General features: G+C 43.2%; 3 protein-coding genes across 5 annotated transcripts in view; all 3 read left to right on the top strand.

Annotated features, from left to right (window-relative positions):
- lipt2 (lipoyl(octanoyl) transferase 2) overlaps positions 1-4,634 on the top strand; it is a 447,804-nt gene extending 443,170 nt beyond the window's left edge. For all 3 annotated transcript variants that reach the window (XM_022242322.2, XM_022242323.2, XM_087145540.1), the window contains exons 2-3: positions 284-762; positions 3,565-4,634. In XM_022242322.2, the coding sequence (XP_022098014.1) occupies positions 297-762; positions 3,565-3,815 (717 nt within the window). In that variant the 5' untranslated portion in view covers positions 284-296 and the 3' untranslated portion in view covers positions 3,816-4,634. The remainder of the gene's footprint in view (positions 1-283; positions 763-3,564) is intronic.
- A 4,978-nt stretch (positions 4,635-9,612) lies between these two features.
- Positions 9,613-11,447, top strand: LOC147796780 (uncharacterized). The gene is made up of 3 exons (XM_087145798.1): positions 9,613-9,843; positions 10,245-10,427; positions 11,121-11,447. The coding sequence occupies exons 1-3, from the start codon at positions 9,613-9,615 to the stop codon at positions 11,445-11,447; spliced, it is 741 nt and encodes a 246-aa protein (XP_087001924.1).
- Positions 11,448-11,665: 218 nt separating this feature from the next.
- On the top strand, positions 11,666-12,640 carry LOC147796779 (uncharacterized). Its single transcript, XM_087145797.1, has 2 exons — positions 11,666-12,246; positions 12,463-12,640. Exons 1-2 carry the CDS (start codon positions 11,666-11,668, stop codon positions 12,638-12,640), a joined length of 759 nt encoding a protein of 252 aa, XP_087001923.1.
- The last annotated feature ends 3,212 nt before the right edge of the window (positions 12,641-15,852 follow it).

Below are 15,852 nucleotides of genomic sequence, written 5' to 3'. Positions count from 1 at the left end.
GAAGCAAATTAATAATGAGGGAATGCCATGGGAAGGTGCCAGAGGAGGAGATAGAAAGGATAAGGAGTAGGGGGCCGAAGTTTCTTAACATGAGCTATTTTTGCTGTGAAGAAATTTAGATGTGTATGAAGCAGCAAGCCATGGCATCTTTGCCATTCTTGTTTATTATCTTCAGAACAGACAACAGTTAATGCAGGCCTATGTCATTCTGAGAAGTACATTTACATACTAGTAAACAGAGATTTATACTATATGTGCTTTCTGTCTTCTTGCTCTTTTGCAGGGAGTGCGAAGTCATGGTCGTTAATCATTCCGTCTCCTTTGTTGTACTTGGTCGGATTGCTTACCATAGGGCCTTGAAACTACAGAAACTGTTGAAGAGATGCTTATTGGACAGGCTTTATTCAGCTCAAACTGGTCACTCACAAGTGAGCGATATGTTGCTGATATGTGAACATGAACCAGTATTCACTGTTGGTGTAAGGAATACAGATTACCCAGCCACTGAGGAGCAAAGACTCAAGGCATTAGGAGCTGACTTTCATCGAACAAATCGTGGTGGTTTAATAACATTCCATGGACCTGGACAGTTAATTGCATATCCGATCATCAATTTGACTCATTACAATAAGAGTGTGCGATGGTACATTTCTCAGCTTGAAAAGACAGTTATTAACACATCCAAAGAATTTGGAGTTGCCGCCAACATACAATCATCCGATAGAGGTGTTTGGGTAAAGGACAACAAACTAGCAGCAATAGGTATGGTATAAAATACATGTATACATTCTTTAACAGTTAGTGTTTTATTTTGTCTGCAATGCCTTGACTAGGGAATAAATTTGTGCTTGGCTAGTCTTAAACGTGCGTTTAACACATTTACTGCCGTGCATAAATTCACAGGGCATTCCCATTTGCGAAGCATTGTATGCATGCGCTTTATGTTTAATGGGCACTTTTCAGGTGTCGATTTGAACATGAGTGTCACGGTTTACTGATGTGTACCCTCCACTGCCAGCAACATATTTGTTGTGTCCTTGGTGCCAGTCTTTTCAATTTACATTACAATAGCCTTTCATTTCCTGTGAGTATACTCGTAGCAGAAACTGATACACCTGTGTGACACAAGAAAATGCACGACAAGGATGGTGTACATTTACTGGTCTGGTTCTTTTAATGGCGTTGCTGCATTGCAGGAAAAGAAGACCCTGAAAGATACAAAATTAAAGAAATATTAAATGAAAATGCCCTGAGATAACAACGCACAATATGGAGAAACTAGCAGTTCAAATAATTATGTCAAAGCAAACTGCTTGGGTAAATTGAGCTTAAACATAAATACAGATATAAACTCTGGCAAAAACTGCAACTTAAATCTGGTCCGCTTTCTGTGTACACCTCTGCATTGGAAATTACCAATTTATAGCAAGAAGCCTATATTAAAAGACACAAAATATCAATTCTTCCATTGCACAACTAATACACAAGGGAAAGCTAAGCACATGGGTGTACTTAAAGGGTGTACTTAAAGGGCAATGAACTATTCACTCCAGGCCTTCTGGGTCCAGTCCACTAATTCGAGCCCCATTGAAAACTGTGTAAAATCAGCACTGTTCAGGGCCCAATAACATGCACGCCAACATCCCTGAGATTTCTGAAACACAAATGAAACTCTTGTCTGGTCACTCATCTTTCAATTTCTTTTCAATTTATTGTGGGTTAACCAATCACATTTTTAATTATTCCTACAAAACAAAATCACCCCCCAAAAAGTGATTTTTTCCCAAGTCTGATTGCAGCCATTTTTCAAGTGGCAACCCTCAACTTTCTCGGGCACTTTATACATGTACAATATAATAAACTTACCCCAGCCTTGGCTATCTCAAACCTCTGAAGAACTTGATGCTAAATGCAGTTATTTAGCCGGGTGAACTCTTAGTGTTTACTGGTTGAAGACTCAGTGTGCAATGAAACAAAGGACAATGTGCTACACAGGTGCGCAGAGGGGGTCACTAAATGAACTCACAAGGTCCAAGAGGGGGTCTCAGAATGAACTCACAAAACAGCTGACTTGGCACAGCCAAATGAGGGCACTAGGCAAATAACATAAAAAGTGACCTGTCACACCAGTTACTGCAATATACTTGCAGTTGGCAGTCAACGTGTTCAGACCAGCTCAGCAAAAAGGACATGATGAATGCCCTTGACTGTAACTCCGGCATTATCAATGTTCATTCTCCTTGGCCCGTCTTAAACGTTAGTTTAGACTGACCAAGCATATAATTATTCCCATTCATAAGTACCCTTTTAGTCAGAGAGTCAAACAAAGTCAACGTGTGATAAATATTGGAGGGTTTTGTTCAATAATTCAACTTATATTTTCCTGGACTCTCCTGTCCATTTTATGGTTTATTTCTTGTGCAAGTAGTCCAGAAGAAACTCCTGATGTGGACTTGGCACGTGCATAGTAAGTTTAGCATGCCGTGGCACACACAGACTTTTGACTAATAGGAATGGATTAAACTGTGTCACTACATTTTTATGTATTGGGCATTATCAAATGTACACGTAAAACATGACAACCTTGCATGTTGTTGAATAGGGAAACTCTATCATAGGTCGAGTTTGGGCGGCCTGTTCTTGACACGGGTTTCTTGTTCTCGCGCTCGAACGGCGGGAATATGACTCAAGAACACTGTTCTCGGAACAGGATCACACACCACCTCCTCGTCAGGGTTTTACAGGAACACACGGAAAAACTCGTGAGATTTTGATTTTTGAACAGCTGTAAAAAGTAAAGACATGGCTTCCAAAGCCATAGACTATGGGAACTTTTGCAAAGTTAACATTAAGAATTTTCTGTGACACAGAAATGAATGTTCCTGTTTATATAGAAGAGAATTCAGCCCATCCAAACATTAACTCTCAAATAACGTAGCCTACATGGATGCCACCATGTTGCATGTTGCTCATCACTAACTACCAGCGATAACCGGTTGTTTGTTCCCGGCGTTTGAGTGGCAGACCCACGAACAACAAATCGAGCTGTTCCTGAACATACGGGAACAAGCCGCCTGAACTCAGCCAAAGTGTTGCAATTCAAGCACTCTATGAAATATGCCTCATGCATGCAGAAGCAATTGATCCACATTCCCATGTTCTGATGTTAATTAGGGCTATAAGTTAGGGTCCAAAAGATCTTTAATAAGTTTGTTGCTGAGAGAATAGTTATTGCTTTTAAGGTTGTTTACTGCCTTTTTATAAAAAATATTTTGCCCAGAAACAGGAACATGTATACAGTTTTATGAGAGAAATGTTCCGTCATGTTAATAGAGCATACATGTGAATGGCACTGTATTTTCACTTTCCCCTTGTCACAAGTTTTTGGTTGCAAAGTGTAAAAGCAGTAGTTGTTGTAAGAGTGACCACTGGTTCATATGTTGTACTTAACCTTGGCATGTTCATGTACTTTGATAGTTAACATACAGAAGATGTTTTTATGAAGTTTTTATTTCCCAACTTGCTGCAGTGGTTTATTCAACCTTTTTTTCCCTCAATTAACAGGCATTCAGTGCAGCAGATATGTCACGATGCATGGACTGAGCTTGAACTGCAACACAGAACTGTCCTGGTTTGACCATATTGTTCCTTGTGGAGTAAAAAACAAAGGTGTTACTTCTCTCAGTCTTGAACTAAAACAAAATATTACTGTACAGGAAGTACTACCTGTTTTTTTAGAGGCTTTTGCTAAACAATTCAGCTGTTTGCTTGTAGAATCAAAGGAGACAGATCTACCAAGAAATTTTTCCTCATAAACAGCCAACAATTTTAATCATAGCTTTTATGAAAATGTAAGCACTGATCTGTATGCAGGGGCAGAATTGCATCTTGTTGGTCTTTTGTCAGCACTCTTGTCAACTTATTCTCCATGATATTGAACGTATGAGTTTTTAATTATTAAAAATGTTACTTGTATATCGTACTTGAAAACTAGACACCAGAACTACCATAAATACATGTAATTTATATCAATGAAAAGCACAATTACTGGTTTGTGAATAGCAGTCCATAACTGAAATGAATTGTTGGCGTAGGTTTTAGCTTATTGTACAGCTGCATTTCCTTGAAGGTGGTTAAGTTTATAAACCCTGCATAAAACTTCCAAAAGAGGAGAGAAGCAGATTGTGCATAATTAAACTATTAAAAAGGCCTTCACTCATCATCTCATGGATGAGGATGGGGGTACAGCCCCCCTTCCCCGCCATGTGATTTGAAATGTTCACAAAATTGGTGTTTAAATAATTGATACGTGTACATCACCCGAAGCACACATTGTGGCGGGACAACTGACACCTTTTTGTGGCGGACCAGCAGACTGGCTGATCGGAGATGGAATTGACCTGGCCGAACACCACAAATATATTTATTTAACCTTACCCAAGAATGAGCGGCTATCCAAACGCAAGGGGGGATATCAGTTAACGAACGGTGGACTATGTCCCTAGGGGCTGTTCGTTTGGTGGAAGTTTACCACTGCTCTGTGATTAGGTAATTGATCCCAATGTCAATAAAGATTACAATAAATGTCAATACAAGTGATACAGGACTGAACTAAATCTCATGGTGACCAGTGATTTCTAAGGCATTTATATGATTGATTTATTCAATGTCAGTGCTCCGTTATCCTTTTTATACAACAGCAATTAATTATATACAAAATTATCCTCACGGGGAGGTAGTCCTACATGGTCAACTGCACCACTAACGTGATTAATCAACCTTATCCTTAACCTACACCTGGGTAACCCTCACGGTGATCATGGTACCCCTCACAGCGATCAGGGTAACCCTCACAATAACCAGGTAACCCTCCCAGTGATCAGGGTAACCCTTACAATAACCAGGTAACCCTCAAGTCTGAATAAATAATCTACCGATGGCTTATAACTGATAAGTCTTGACCACACTAGCTAATACAATCCTTGCAATTATACAGCACAACAGACTGAGGGTAGACTTATATAACAATAATCTCTACTGCCTTACTAAGCAACACAGTTCCCAAACTGCAACAAGGTTCCAGGTAACTAATAACCCTCACCCACTTCAAATCATTATGAAATAACACAGGTAAGTTAAGGAGGCGATTATAATAGTCCTCACCAAACTCTAACGGAAACCTGCACCCAGTAAACCTCAATGAGGAAAGCAAGCTCCCAGACCAGGACTGCAACCGTCGCTATGCCAACAAGCATGGAACAACAGCATACAATCCTTCCAGTCTAAGCTCCGCTATTTCCTCAATTAACTGGTTCACACGGGTTCCCTAACCCTATAATCTATCACTTCTTAAATAAATGAGACTGTCTAACAATCCCCCAATCTTCAAAGAGATGTGATATAATCGGCAGCTCCGGCAACTGAGAACAAGCACCACACTAAGCGATCGCACCAGGCACACCTGAGGTAGATCCCCAACCACTAGAGGTCGTGCGTCAGAGTTAGCACTCACAACTCAGAAGACAACACAACTCCGCAGAGCTCTGGTTAGTACGCTGCCATCTTGAGAAGTCCTGACAACCCGCACAGCCAGCGCCCAGACCTAAGGTAATGCGTGCCTCTGATTGGTTGCCGCGGGCATGTTTAAAGCATGATTTACACGTGCCTGAATTATTAATGACCTGAAATAAACACAAGTCTGCGCAGCTACCCTGTTTCGCCACAATATCGAGGTATTACAATAAAAAGAAAACTGTTATAAAGATATATCACAGAACATGTACATGTATTGGGGAGGCTGACTCTGCCTCCACACTATTTCACCAAAATCACTATTTTTATCAAAACCCGTAAAATTTATGAGTAGTAACAAGTTTTATCATAAGAAATAGTATTTCCAATAAAACTGATGTCATGTGGTCATCACAGAAACTAAATTTCAGGCTACTTTGGGACATCTGTCTCTTACTGTAAGTTTCAGCAGTATCAATCTGACTGGTGGCGCCCTTGCCCTTGCACGGGCCTGGTAGCAGAGTAGGTGCAACTTCCACTTTGATCGAAATTTCTAGACCACGTACCGTTCAGATTTATAACAATCCCTTGCCCTAAAGATAGGATGTAGTCCTCTCACCGATGTATCGTAACCTCAGTGGGGAAGGGGAAAAGTGGTCAGAATTTGGCTTTATATTTCAGAGTTATTCAAGGGATTAAAGTTAGTGAATTTCTGCAGCAAGTTTGCACGTGTTATGCACAGGTTACATTGGAATGCCATGTGAATTTACATGTGCATGGGTTCTCACTATATACATGTAAAGAACATTGCTTTTCGGGATTTCTCGTGGATTGGACTGCAGTCCGAGAGTCCTGCTTCTTTTCCACACCTTTTTATTTAGTTCTGTAGCCCTTTAGGCTGACTCTGATTATTATTTAGATAGCTGTGATAAATAACCTTGTATGAGAATTCGCATGTTTTTTTGTAATGGTGTTATTGTAGTTTAGTATATAGCAACGTGGTTTATGTTTTTACTGTTCTAGTTGACCGCATGCATGTTTGTGGATGGGAGTCACAAGGAATAGAGACCAAGAGTGACAAACCATAGACCTGTGCGTGTCCAACTTGACCCAATTCTTGCCTGCAAATCCCACTGAGAACTTACAGTCAACACTTCCTTCAGTGCTGCATGGCATGCTGTTGCGGAGTGGTGTGAAGTTGGAAAGTGCCAGATTCAAGCCTCGGTCCTTCAGCAAGATGTCGGGCAAGAACGTCAATAGAGCTGCTACAGTTTTACCGGATCAGGGTCAGTTATCATCCGGTAAGTCCACCAAAGTTTCCAATGTTATGGCAGAGTCATCACAAATAAAGAGTGCTACCGGTAACCGTTCAGTAAAGACAAGGTCTTCAGGCAAGAAAGGCAGCACATTTTCCAAGTCCTCAAGCAAATCTTCAAGGTCAACTGCACTCAGAAGAGAGCTTGAAATTGAGCGCACTTGTAGGGAGGCAGACATGGCGAAACACCGAGCTGAGCTGGAGGCAGCACAAAAGAGGGCTAAATTAGAAGCAGCTTTGAGGATGGCTGAAATTGAAGAAAAACAGCAAAGGCTGAATATAGATGAAGGGTCTTCGAATTACAAAGGGAAGGCCTCGACAACGTTGTGGAAGATGACGACTGAGGATCCAGTGACGACTCGATAAAACACGATTTCTCAGATGAGGATTCTGCTTACAATGGTGACCTTGACTCAGAGTCACGTGACAGCTGCCATAAGGAGCAACTGAAGCCAGCACTAGCTATGGATGAGCCATCGCACAAGGGTGAACAAGGCCAGAAACGTGAAGAACCGAACTCAAATGGTCTGCACAGAGAGTTGACTTGCAAGCAGAAAACGGCTGAAAGACAGTATGTCCATCAGGCCTCGTCAGAAAAGTGGGTGGAGTCGTATACAGGTAGCTGGGTTCGTGGCACCAGAATCAGTTGTTTCAAAGGGGAACCACGAATTCTGGTCCCATCAAGAAGCCACAGAAGTCTACGTCGTTTGAAAAAATCCAGTCCAGTGGCAAACACGGTCATCAGCAGGGGGTCACAGAATCTGCAGGAGAAGGAAAGCCTACCTCAGGTTTGCAGAGGGCGAGAGAAGCTCATCCGACATTTGTCCAACGGGGAAAGGCTCGTGGACATTTGGGCCATACAGCCAGCAGTGGAGAGATCAATGCAGAAAGACGGTGATGGCAATAAGTCCGACCAAGCAAATGCCCTTGACCCCCAGAGCTTGATGGCGATGAAGGGCAGTAGCTGGATTGAACAGACGGGACTTGGTTTCAACTTGGAGATGGTCTCATACCTGCGAAGTCTCTCGTCTCGATTGGAACTACCACACCCCGACATAAAGGGGTTCTATGGAGTGTCACAGTGTGGTCACTTTACGGACACTGCAACAGAAGGACTGGATGCAGGCCAGAAAAATGATTGTAACAACACCCAATCTATACTATTTACAATATTTGATACGAATTTATTTACAAAATTTCTCTATTCTATAATACAAAATATACACCTCCGTATTTACAATCAGATGTCTCCCAAGTGAGTGTAGCTACAACTCAGAATTAAATTACATTAATCAAATGAATGTCTATTTACCCCCGCATGAAAATCAGTATTTGCAATTCAAGTATGTACAGTTAAGTATAGGTGTGAGTGAATTAAAACTTTGAATTCAGTCAATTCACAAACTAGTGCATCAAAGAGATACACTTGATAGTTTACAATTTCTTTAATACAATGCTGTAAATCTTTAGCTCTGAAAACTACCTCAAAATAAAAGAATTAGCAATCAAAGTTCCTCCCAGGAAAATAAGTATTCAAAAGAAAACTTCTAAACAAATGTCAGTATAAACTCCAGAAAAAAAACAAGGTTGGTCAAATAACTTGAAAGGTTCAAGGCATGTACATGTAATAGTAGATCTTTCAGTCAAAATTCGCAAGTGTACGTCTGCTCTCAAATTTAAAATATGACATACAGTTCGACGTAATATCAGTTCGTCTCTCCTTGATAAGAATCTGCCCTTGCTAGCTTGATCATCGACTCTGGTACATCTGCGGGACCACTTCCGCAACTTAGATGTGAACCCTCACTGCAGTGTGCTGTGACCACGGTTACATCGGAATTCAAGAACTAGCCATCGAGCATGAGGAGGAACGGAACTCAACCAGTCTTTGAGCCAAGCTCAGATCTTCAAGGCCATCTAATTGAATCAATAATTCACCAAAATGCCAAATAGTATAGTACAACAACAAAAATTTGTATCTCAATCTCGAACAGTCATTTCAAAGAAAACTTGTCAGAACTCAAACAACTACGATCAGTAATTTAGCGTCAAGTTGATTTCGAACACCTCTTTAACAAATTAGTTGATGCTGTTAAAGTTCAAAATATCACTCCATCCAGTTTCTTGAGAGTCACAACAAAAAGCACTGATAAATGACAAAATAACTTGAATTTAAACTTACGGTTTTCTTCAGTTTTCTAATCTTGGAATGTCAATCAGCCGCTACGATGATCCTGACAACCAATTTTGCCTCATAAGCAGCCTGACAAATCTGCTACTGGCTGTGGCAAATGGCGCAACCAAAGTACAAAACTCGCGCGGCACTGGGATAGGGACTATCAACTCCGCCCACACACCTCATCATCATGATGCATCTCTCAGTTCTCTAATGTCTATCACTGTTCATCACATTTATACTCAGTTGTGCTCTGTTCACATTCAAATCGCCCACAGAACTCCAGCCTTATTTTCTTTATCTACACAACCTGTGACAAGTCTTTACAAAAGAAAGCTCCACTGCAATACAAAAGGACAAGGTAGTACATCCAAATTCCTAAGTACAGAAAGCCATGGCCCTGTTCATTGATGTGTAACCTGAAGAAGTAAAGTGATGAATTAAACATGAAGAGAAAATCTAGTGAATAATACATGCCAAAGTTTAGTTCAAATAAATTGGGCACAGGAGCTGACACTGAAATAGAAAATATCTGACATTAATTGACCTGATAGAAAAATAGGAATAAAATATGGAATTAATTAATGGAGAATTCTGACATGGAGACCTGATGGACTACGCGCGATTCCAGATGGCATTTCGTTCGTATGTTGAAGCTTGCACTTCAGATCCAGCGGAGCTGTACCAGTACCTCCATAAGTACTGCATGGACCGAGCAGCTGATGTCATAAAGAAGTTTGATGTGATTCTGGATCCAGTGAAGGCATGGAACCAAGCCAAACAAGCACTTTGGACGAACTTTGGACAACCACATATCATCATCCAGGAAATCAAGAAGAAAGTCAGTCAGTTCTCCGAGATGAGGACAGGTGACTGGGCGATGATGAAAAAATATGCAGAGCTACTTGACTCATCACTCATCTCACCAAAAAGCCTGGAAAAGGAAGACGCTATGGACCATCCCACGTATTTGGTGAACATCGTTTCCAAATTACCACCGTGCGATAGGCGTTCTTGGCTGAAGAAAGCAAGAGAGATCCGTGGCAAGCAGCAAGCAGTATAGTTTTGGGACGTCACCGAATTCATCAAAGAGTTGTCCAAACCCTGAATGACAAGGAGTTTCGTACTGTGCTTGACAATAAGAAGTCGGGAGATGTTCAACGGGGAGACCCGCGAAGGAAAACATCACATGCCATGTCACGTGAGGATTGCGGTCAAAATGTCTGTTCCTCTGTGTCCCAGATGAGTCCTCCCAGTGGCTCCAAGAAGTCGACTAATTGCAGGAGTTGTCCCGGGCAGGCCGAGCACATCTTCTGGAAATGTCTGAAGTTTGCCAAGAAGCCAGTTCGAGCCAGGCTGAGGGAGATCGCACGTTATAGATTATGCTATAATTACCTCAACGAAGGTGATCATACCCACTCGATGGTGAAGGATTGTCCTTTGGGAAAGGAATGCGGCATCCCAGGTTGTCAATCTCAGTCCAAGCACCATACCCTCTTGCACCGAGGAAAGGCTGATGGGGATGGAAACCAGTCAGCAGGATCAGGAGGAGATGGCAAAGTGAAAAGCTGTGTGGCTTCCTCAAGCGATGCTGTCTTCTTCCAAGTTTTGGGGGTGAGAGTGTACAGTCCTGTGACGGGCAAGACAGTTGAAACCTGCGCAGTCGTGGATTCTTGTTTATCAACCAGTCTCTGCTCTGGAGTTCTCCTGTGAGAGTTGGGGGTGCCGAGTAATCCTCAATCACTCAATTTGAGGACTGCTCATGGATGGAAGGAACAGCCCAGCACTCTGACGTCACTTGAAGTGTCGAACCTAGATGGTGATGGTCGACTGATAATTCCCAGAGTCTACTCGTGGAGTGAAATCCCTGTGGAGAGCAGTCGCATACCGTGTGAGAAAGTCTGGCGTGGATACCCTCAACTACAGGATCTGCCTATGCGATTTACTGCTAATAGAAGGATTGGCCTGTTGGTAGGGAGTGATGTGCCCAGGGCACATGTTCAGCTGGAGTGCCGTGAAGACCGAGATGGGCAACCAGTTGCATTTTGCAACTTATGGGGATGGAGCCTGCTTGGCAGTAGTGGGAATGTTCCATGGATCGAATGCAATCACATTTAGCACCAAACGTCCAGGAGAGCAGAGGTGAAGGGAGAATTGGAGGAACTGAGCCAGCAGCTGGAGGGCATTGCTGAATTGGAGTATGCCGGCACCAAGAACATGTTTGACCGCCCTGTCTCTGTGGAGGATGTGGTGGCCAAAGAGATTCTGGAGAAGAAGTCCTATTGGTGCCACGGCCAGTATTATGTTCCTATGCCTTTGAAGGGCTCTTACAAGAACCTGCCCAACAATCGAGCAGTGGCGGCGAGACGCTTGTGTAGCACAACAAGGAAACTACGCAAAGACCCCAAGGTCCATGAAGAGTACAAGAAGACTTTTGATGGATAGAGGAATTGGAGACAGATAATGTTGTGAACTACTTACCGTTCCATCACGTCACCCATCCAAGGAAACCAGGAAAGATTCAAATTGTGTGGGATGCAGCCACCAAGTACCTTCGGACTTCCCTAAACGACCATGTATACATTGGTGAAGACCATCTGAACTCCTTGTTTGGTGTCCTGCTGCGATTTCGACTTGGTGGGGAAGTTGCAGTACAAGCTGACATGAACGCGAAGTTCAATAGAGTCTGTGCCCTCAGGGAAGATTGGAATCTCATGAGATTTCTGTGGTACGAGAATCACAATATTAATGGAATTGTTGTTGAGTACCAGCAGACAGTCACGTTCTTCGGTGGAGCACATTTGCCGGGAAATGCTACTTACGCGCTGTATCGCACAGCAGATGACAGTCGACAAGACTTTGATGCAGAAGTGTGCAAGTCAGTGAAGCGGAATTTCTACATGGACAACTTCTTAAAGTCTGGGTCTCATGAAGTCATGAAGGTCACAGTGTCCCAGATTGTTCCATTACTGGAGAGGGATGGATTCCGGCTGGCCAAATTTTTGATGTCAGACCTGGAGATGCGGGAAATGATTCCTTTTGACCGCCTGTCCAAAGAGTCACTGGACAGAGATCTTCCTAGAGATGATACGGGTCGGGTGCTTGGAGTTGTCTGGAATGCAACAGAGGATACCCTATTGTTGACACCAAGGAGAGGCAGTTCACCAGAAGAGGACTTCTTGGACAGATTGCCTCCCTGTTTGATCCAGAAGGAAACTTGGCTCCGGTGCTCTTACCACCGAAGGTACTGCTGCATAAGCTCACGAAGAATGGTTGTGTTGTTGGCTAGCATCACTGGAGAAGCTGTCTGCCATACGCAGAAGTAAATACCACATCCCAAAGGGATTCGGTATGATAGTCAGGGTGGAGTTACATGCAATGTCCGATGGTGCAGAAGCGGGTTATGGCTTCTTTTTATTCTGACTGTCTGTGCTATACTGGTCCTGTTCCTGCGCAACAGAGTTGTACACGATGACGGAAAGACCCATGTCACTTTTCTACTCGGAAAGGCACTGGTGGCTCCGAAGCGAATCAAGACGATCCCACGTCTAGAACTGCAGGCCTGCCTGCTGTCTCTGAGAGCCTGCAGCTTTGTGATGGCTGAAGCCGATGTAGGAATTGACTCGGTTTACCAGTAGACGGACAGCGCTGTCGTCCTTCAGATGCTTCAAAACCAGACCAGACGCTTCCAAATGTTCGTAGCGAATAGAGTACAAGACATGAGAGAGATCATCCATGAGCTGAAGGTGGAGATGCGACACGTGCCCAGCCAGGAGAACGTTGCCGATGACTGTTCGAGAGGACAGACAGTGGAGCAATTTGTTAGCAACGAACGCTACTATAGGGACCAGCATTTCTATGGGAACCGCCGTCTGCTTGGCCAAAATCTCCAATCGTTGAAGAGCTACCAAATTACTACCCAGAGTTTAGAAAGGAAGCATCAGTATGCGTCACAACTGCAGGAGATAGTCTGATGAAGCTGGTGAAGAGGTATTCATCGTGGACAAAGTTGAAGATTGCAATGGCGTGGCTGGTGAGGTTTGTGAATTGGCTGTCAGCAAACAAAGGGATGTGTGGCACAGAGAAGTCAGCACTTGCCGATCATATTTCTGTAGCAGAGATGAGGAAGAGCGAAGAGTTAATCCTCAAATACATCCAGAGCCGATGCTTTGCTGATGTCATAAGTAAGCTGAGTAAGGGCGGGCCTAGGATGAAGCATAAAGAGATAAACAACCTCCGACCTTTCATCGATGGAGTGGGGCTGTTACGAGTGGGCGTCTGGACAAGGCAAATATCAGCTATGGAAAAAAGCACCAGATCATCCTTCCCAAGAGCCATCACGTGACCACCATCATTAGCCGAGAGTATCATGTCACCTATGACCATGCTCCTTCACGTACGATGTTGTGTCTGCTGCGTGAGTGTCCATTGATGGACCCAAGTTGGCGTATGGAGTGGAGAAATGATGCATTGAGTGTCAACGAGTAATCGTACAGCCCAAGGAACAGCTCCAGGGAAGCCTACCTGAAAGTCGTGTGGAGTCCAACTCACTCGGGGGTGTTGTTGGAGCAGATGTCATGGGTCCTGTTATGATCCCTATTGGCCGATCAAATGTCAAGCGTTGGATACTGGGCATTGTATCATTTTCAGTCAAAGCAGTGCACTTCGAGCTCCTCCCATCACTGGATACTGCCAGCTTTCTGAATGCATTACGTCGCTTCATTTCAAGAAGATCCCTACCTACCGAGATGGTCACTGACAACGCTGGCAACTTCGCCGCAGGCGTTGTGGAGATGAACATCTTGGTGAGGGTGTGGAACAGCAGCAAGGTTGCAAACTTCACGAGGCAACAAGAGATTGTGTGGCAACCAAATGTGCCGAAGGCTTCTGCAAGAAATGGCCTTTTTCGAATGACCGTTCCGGGCACTTCGACGTGGCCTTCTGACTGTATCAAAGGGACAGACACCTGCTGAGGACCAGCCGGCTACAGTGGTCGCAGAGTGTGAGCTTATTTACAACAGTCCTCCATTGTGTTTCCTTAGTCCGAGTGCTGATGACCTACTTCCGTTGAGGCCTGTTATATTTCAGAGTTATTCAAGGCGATTATTGGGATTAAAGTTAGTGAATTTCTGCAGCAAGTTTGCACGTGTTATGCACAGGTTACGTTGGAATGCCGTGTGAATTTACATGTGCATGGGTTCTCGCTATATACATGTAAAGAACATTGCTTTTCGGGATTTCTCGTGAATTGGACTGCAGTCTGAGAGTCCTGCTTCTTTTTCACACGTTCTTATTTAGTTCTGTAGCCCTTTAGGCTGACTCTGATTGTTATTTAGATAGCTGTGATAAATAGCCTTGCATGAGAATTCGCATGGTTTTTGTAATGGCGTTATTGTAGTTTAGTATGTAGCAACGTGGTTTATGTTTTTACTGTTCTAGTTGACCGCATGCATGTTTGTGGATGGGAGTCACAAGGAATAAAGACCAAGAGTGACAAATCATAGACCTGTGCATGTCCAACTTGACCCAATTCTTGCCTGCAAATCCCACTGAGAACTTACACTCACGGTCTATACATCGTTCTGGTTATAGACCTACAACATAATGACGTAATGCAGTGTTTACCACGGTGCATTGTGGATGAAAGGTTGGGATGTTGCAGGAACGCGTCGACGTGACACGTTATGTGTAACGTGTACTATATGGTGTGTGTATCGACCTGACACGAAGAAAATTTAAAAAAAAAGAAATTCCTGATTATCGTCCGAAATGGTCCATGTGAACTGCTGTGTTCCATTTTGTTTACCAAGCACTCAACGAACGCCAGAGCTGTGTTTTTTAAACTTCTGTTTCTGATGACCCAAGGTACGTAGCAACACCACAGAAATAATATCGACCATAGGGCGGGTGTCATTTTAAGATGGCGGGGAGGGCACGTAATCCCTCCGTGCCGTAATAAGGCTTGGCAGAATCCCAATCAAACTTCACTTTTGTGAAGCTCGTTTAAGTTTAGGATTCTACCTCGCGCAGTATTACGTAACTCCGTGATCACGTGAGATGTTCAAAAATATGCGTGAATATGACACCCAAGAAAAGCAAAAGAACAGGAGGTGCGTGGTGTACGTCAAACAACTTTACTGTTTTATTACATGTTTTCAAATAACAATCACCATAACCATCAAAGGTACTTAAATGACCATGTTTAGTCAGGCATCTTCAAACATAGGTTCTTCTGACTACAAAGCAATTCTCGGTAAGCAGGTTACCTCAGAAAGCACTGAAACTGTACTGTTAACTTTACAAAATTATACTTGAACTCCACTAGAACAAAATGAAATAAAACTTTCCATCAAAGCTTTCCATCAAAACTTTCCATCAATAGGTCAATTGACCCTAAGCAACAATAATTGCTCACCACTGCGACATATCCAGCAGTGCATTAGCAAACGTGCCCCCGACATCGTGAGGAATTACTGGTTTATTATAACTAGTAGCAAATGTCGATGCATTTGACCATCCTGCACACTTCACGATAAAGTCAAAAGGCAGTCCGCTGAGGTGTGCCGCTGTTGTGGACGATGCTCGTAAGCTTTGAGATTTAAACCCCGCTGTATCAATGCCAGCCTCTTCCAGTGTACACTTTAGGCTACCCAGTGAAAGATAGTGTCTGATGCCACTCGATGAGGCTCTGACACGGTTTAAAAACGTTTTTTTTTCTCCATTACGGAAACTACCCGTTAGTTGGAAGTATCTCTGTAGCATGGTCACAACACGAAGGTTTCTGTTCTTTGGGTAACCAGGAAAGATTATCATGGACTCCTGGCCACGATTGCTTCATCAATGCAGGTAT

This window comes from Acanthaster planci, linkage group LG14, assembly GCF_054643075.1.
Source record: "Acanthaster planci isolate LZ-2023a linkage group LG14, COTS_SCS, whole genome shotgun sequence".
NCBI lineage: Eukaryota > Metazoa > Echinodermata > Asteroidea > Valvatida > Acanthasteridae > Acanthaster > Acanthaster planci.
Note: the sequence above shows the minus strand (reverse complement) of the source record. Positions and strands in the feature narration are given on the sequence as shown.

Coding starts and splice junctions, on each gene's coding strand:
- LOC147796780 (XM_087145798.1), top strand. CDS start 9,613: ATGGACTACGCGCGATTCCAGATGGCATTTCGTTCGTATGTTGAAGCT. Junction 9,844..10,244: donor TCCAGGAAATCAAGAAGAAA/GTCAGTCAGTTC, acceptor TCTGTGTCCCAG/ATGAGTCCTCCCAGTGGCTC. Junction 10,428..11,120: donor GTGATCATACCCACTCGATG/GTGAAGGATTGT, acceptor AATCACATTTAG/CACCAAACGTCCAGGAGAGC.
- LOC147796779 (XM_087145797.1), top strand. CDS start 11,666: ATGAACGCGAAGTTCAATAGAGTCTGTGCCCTCAGGGAAGATTGGAAT. Junction 12,247..12,462: donor CGGTGCTCTTACCACCGAAG/GTACTGCTGCAT, acceptor CCTGCGCAACAG/AGTTGTACACGATGACGGAA.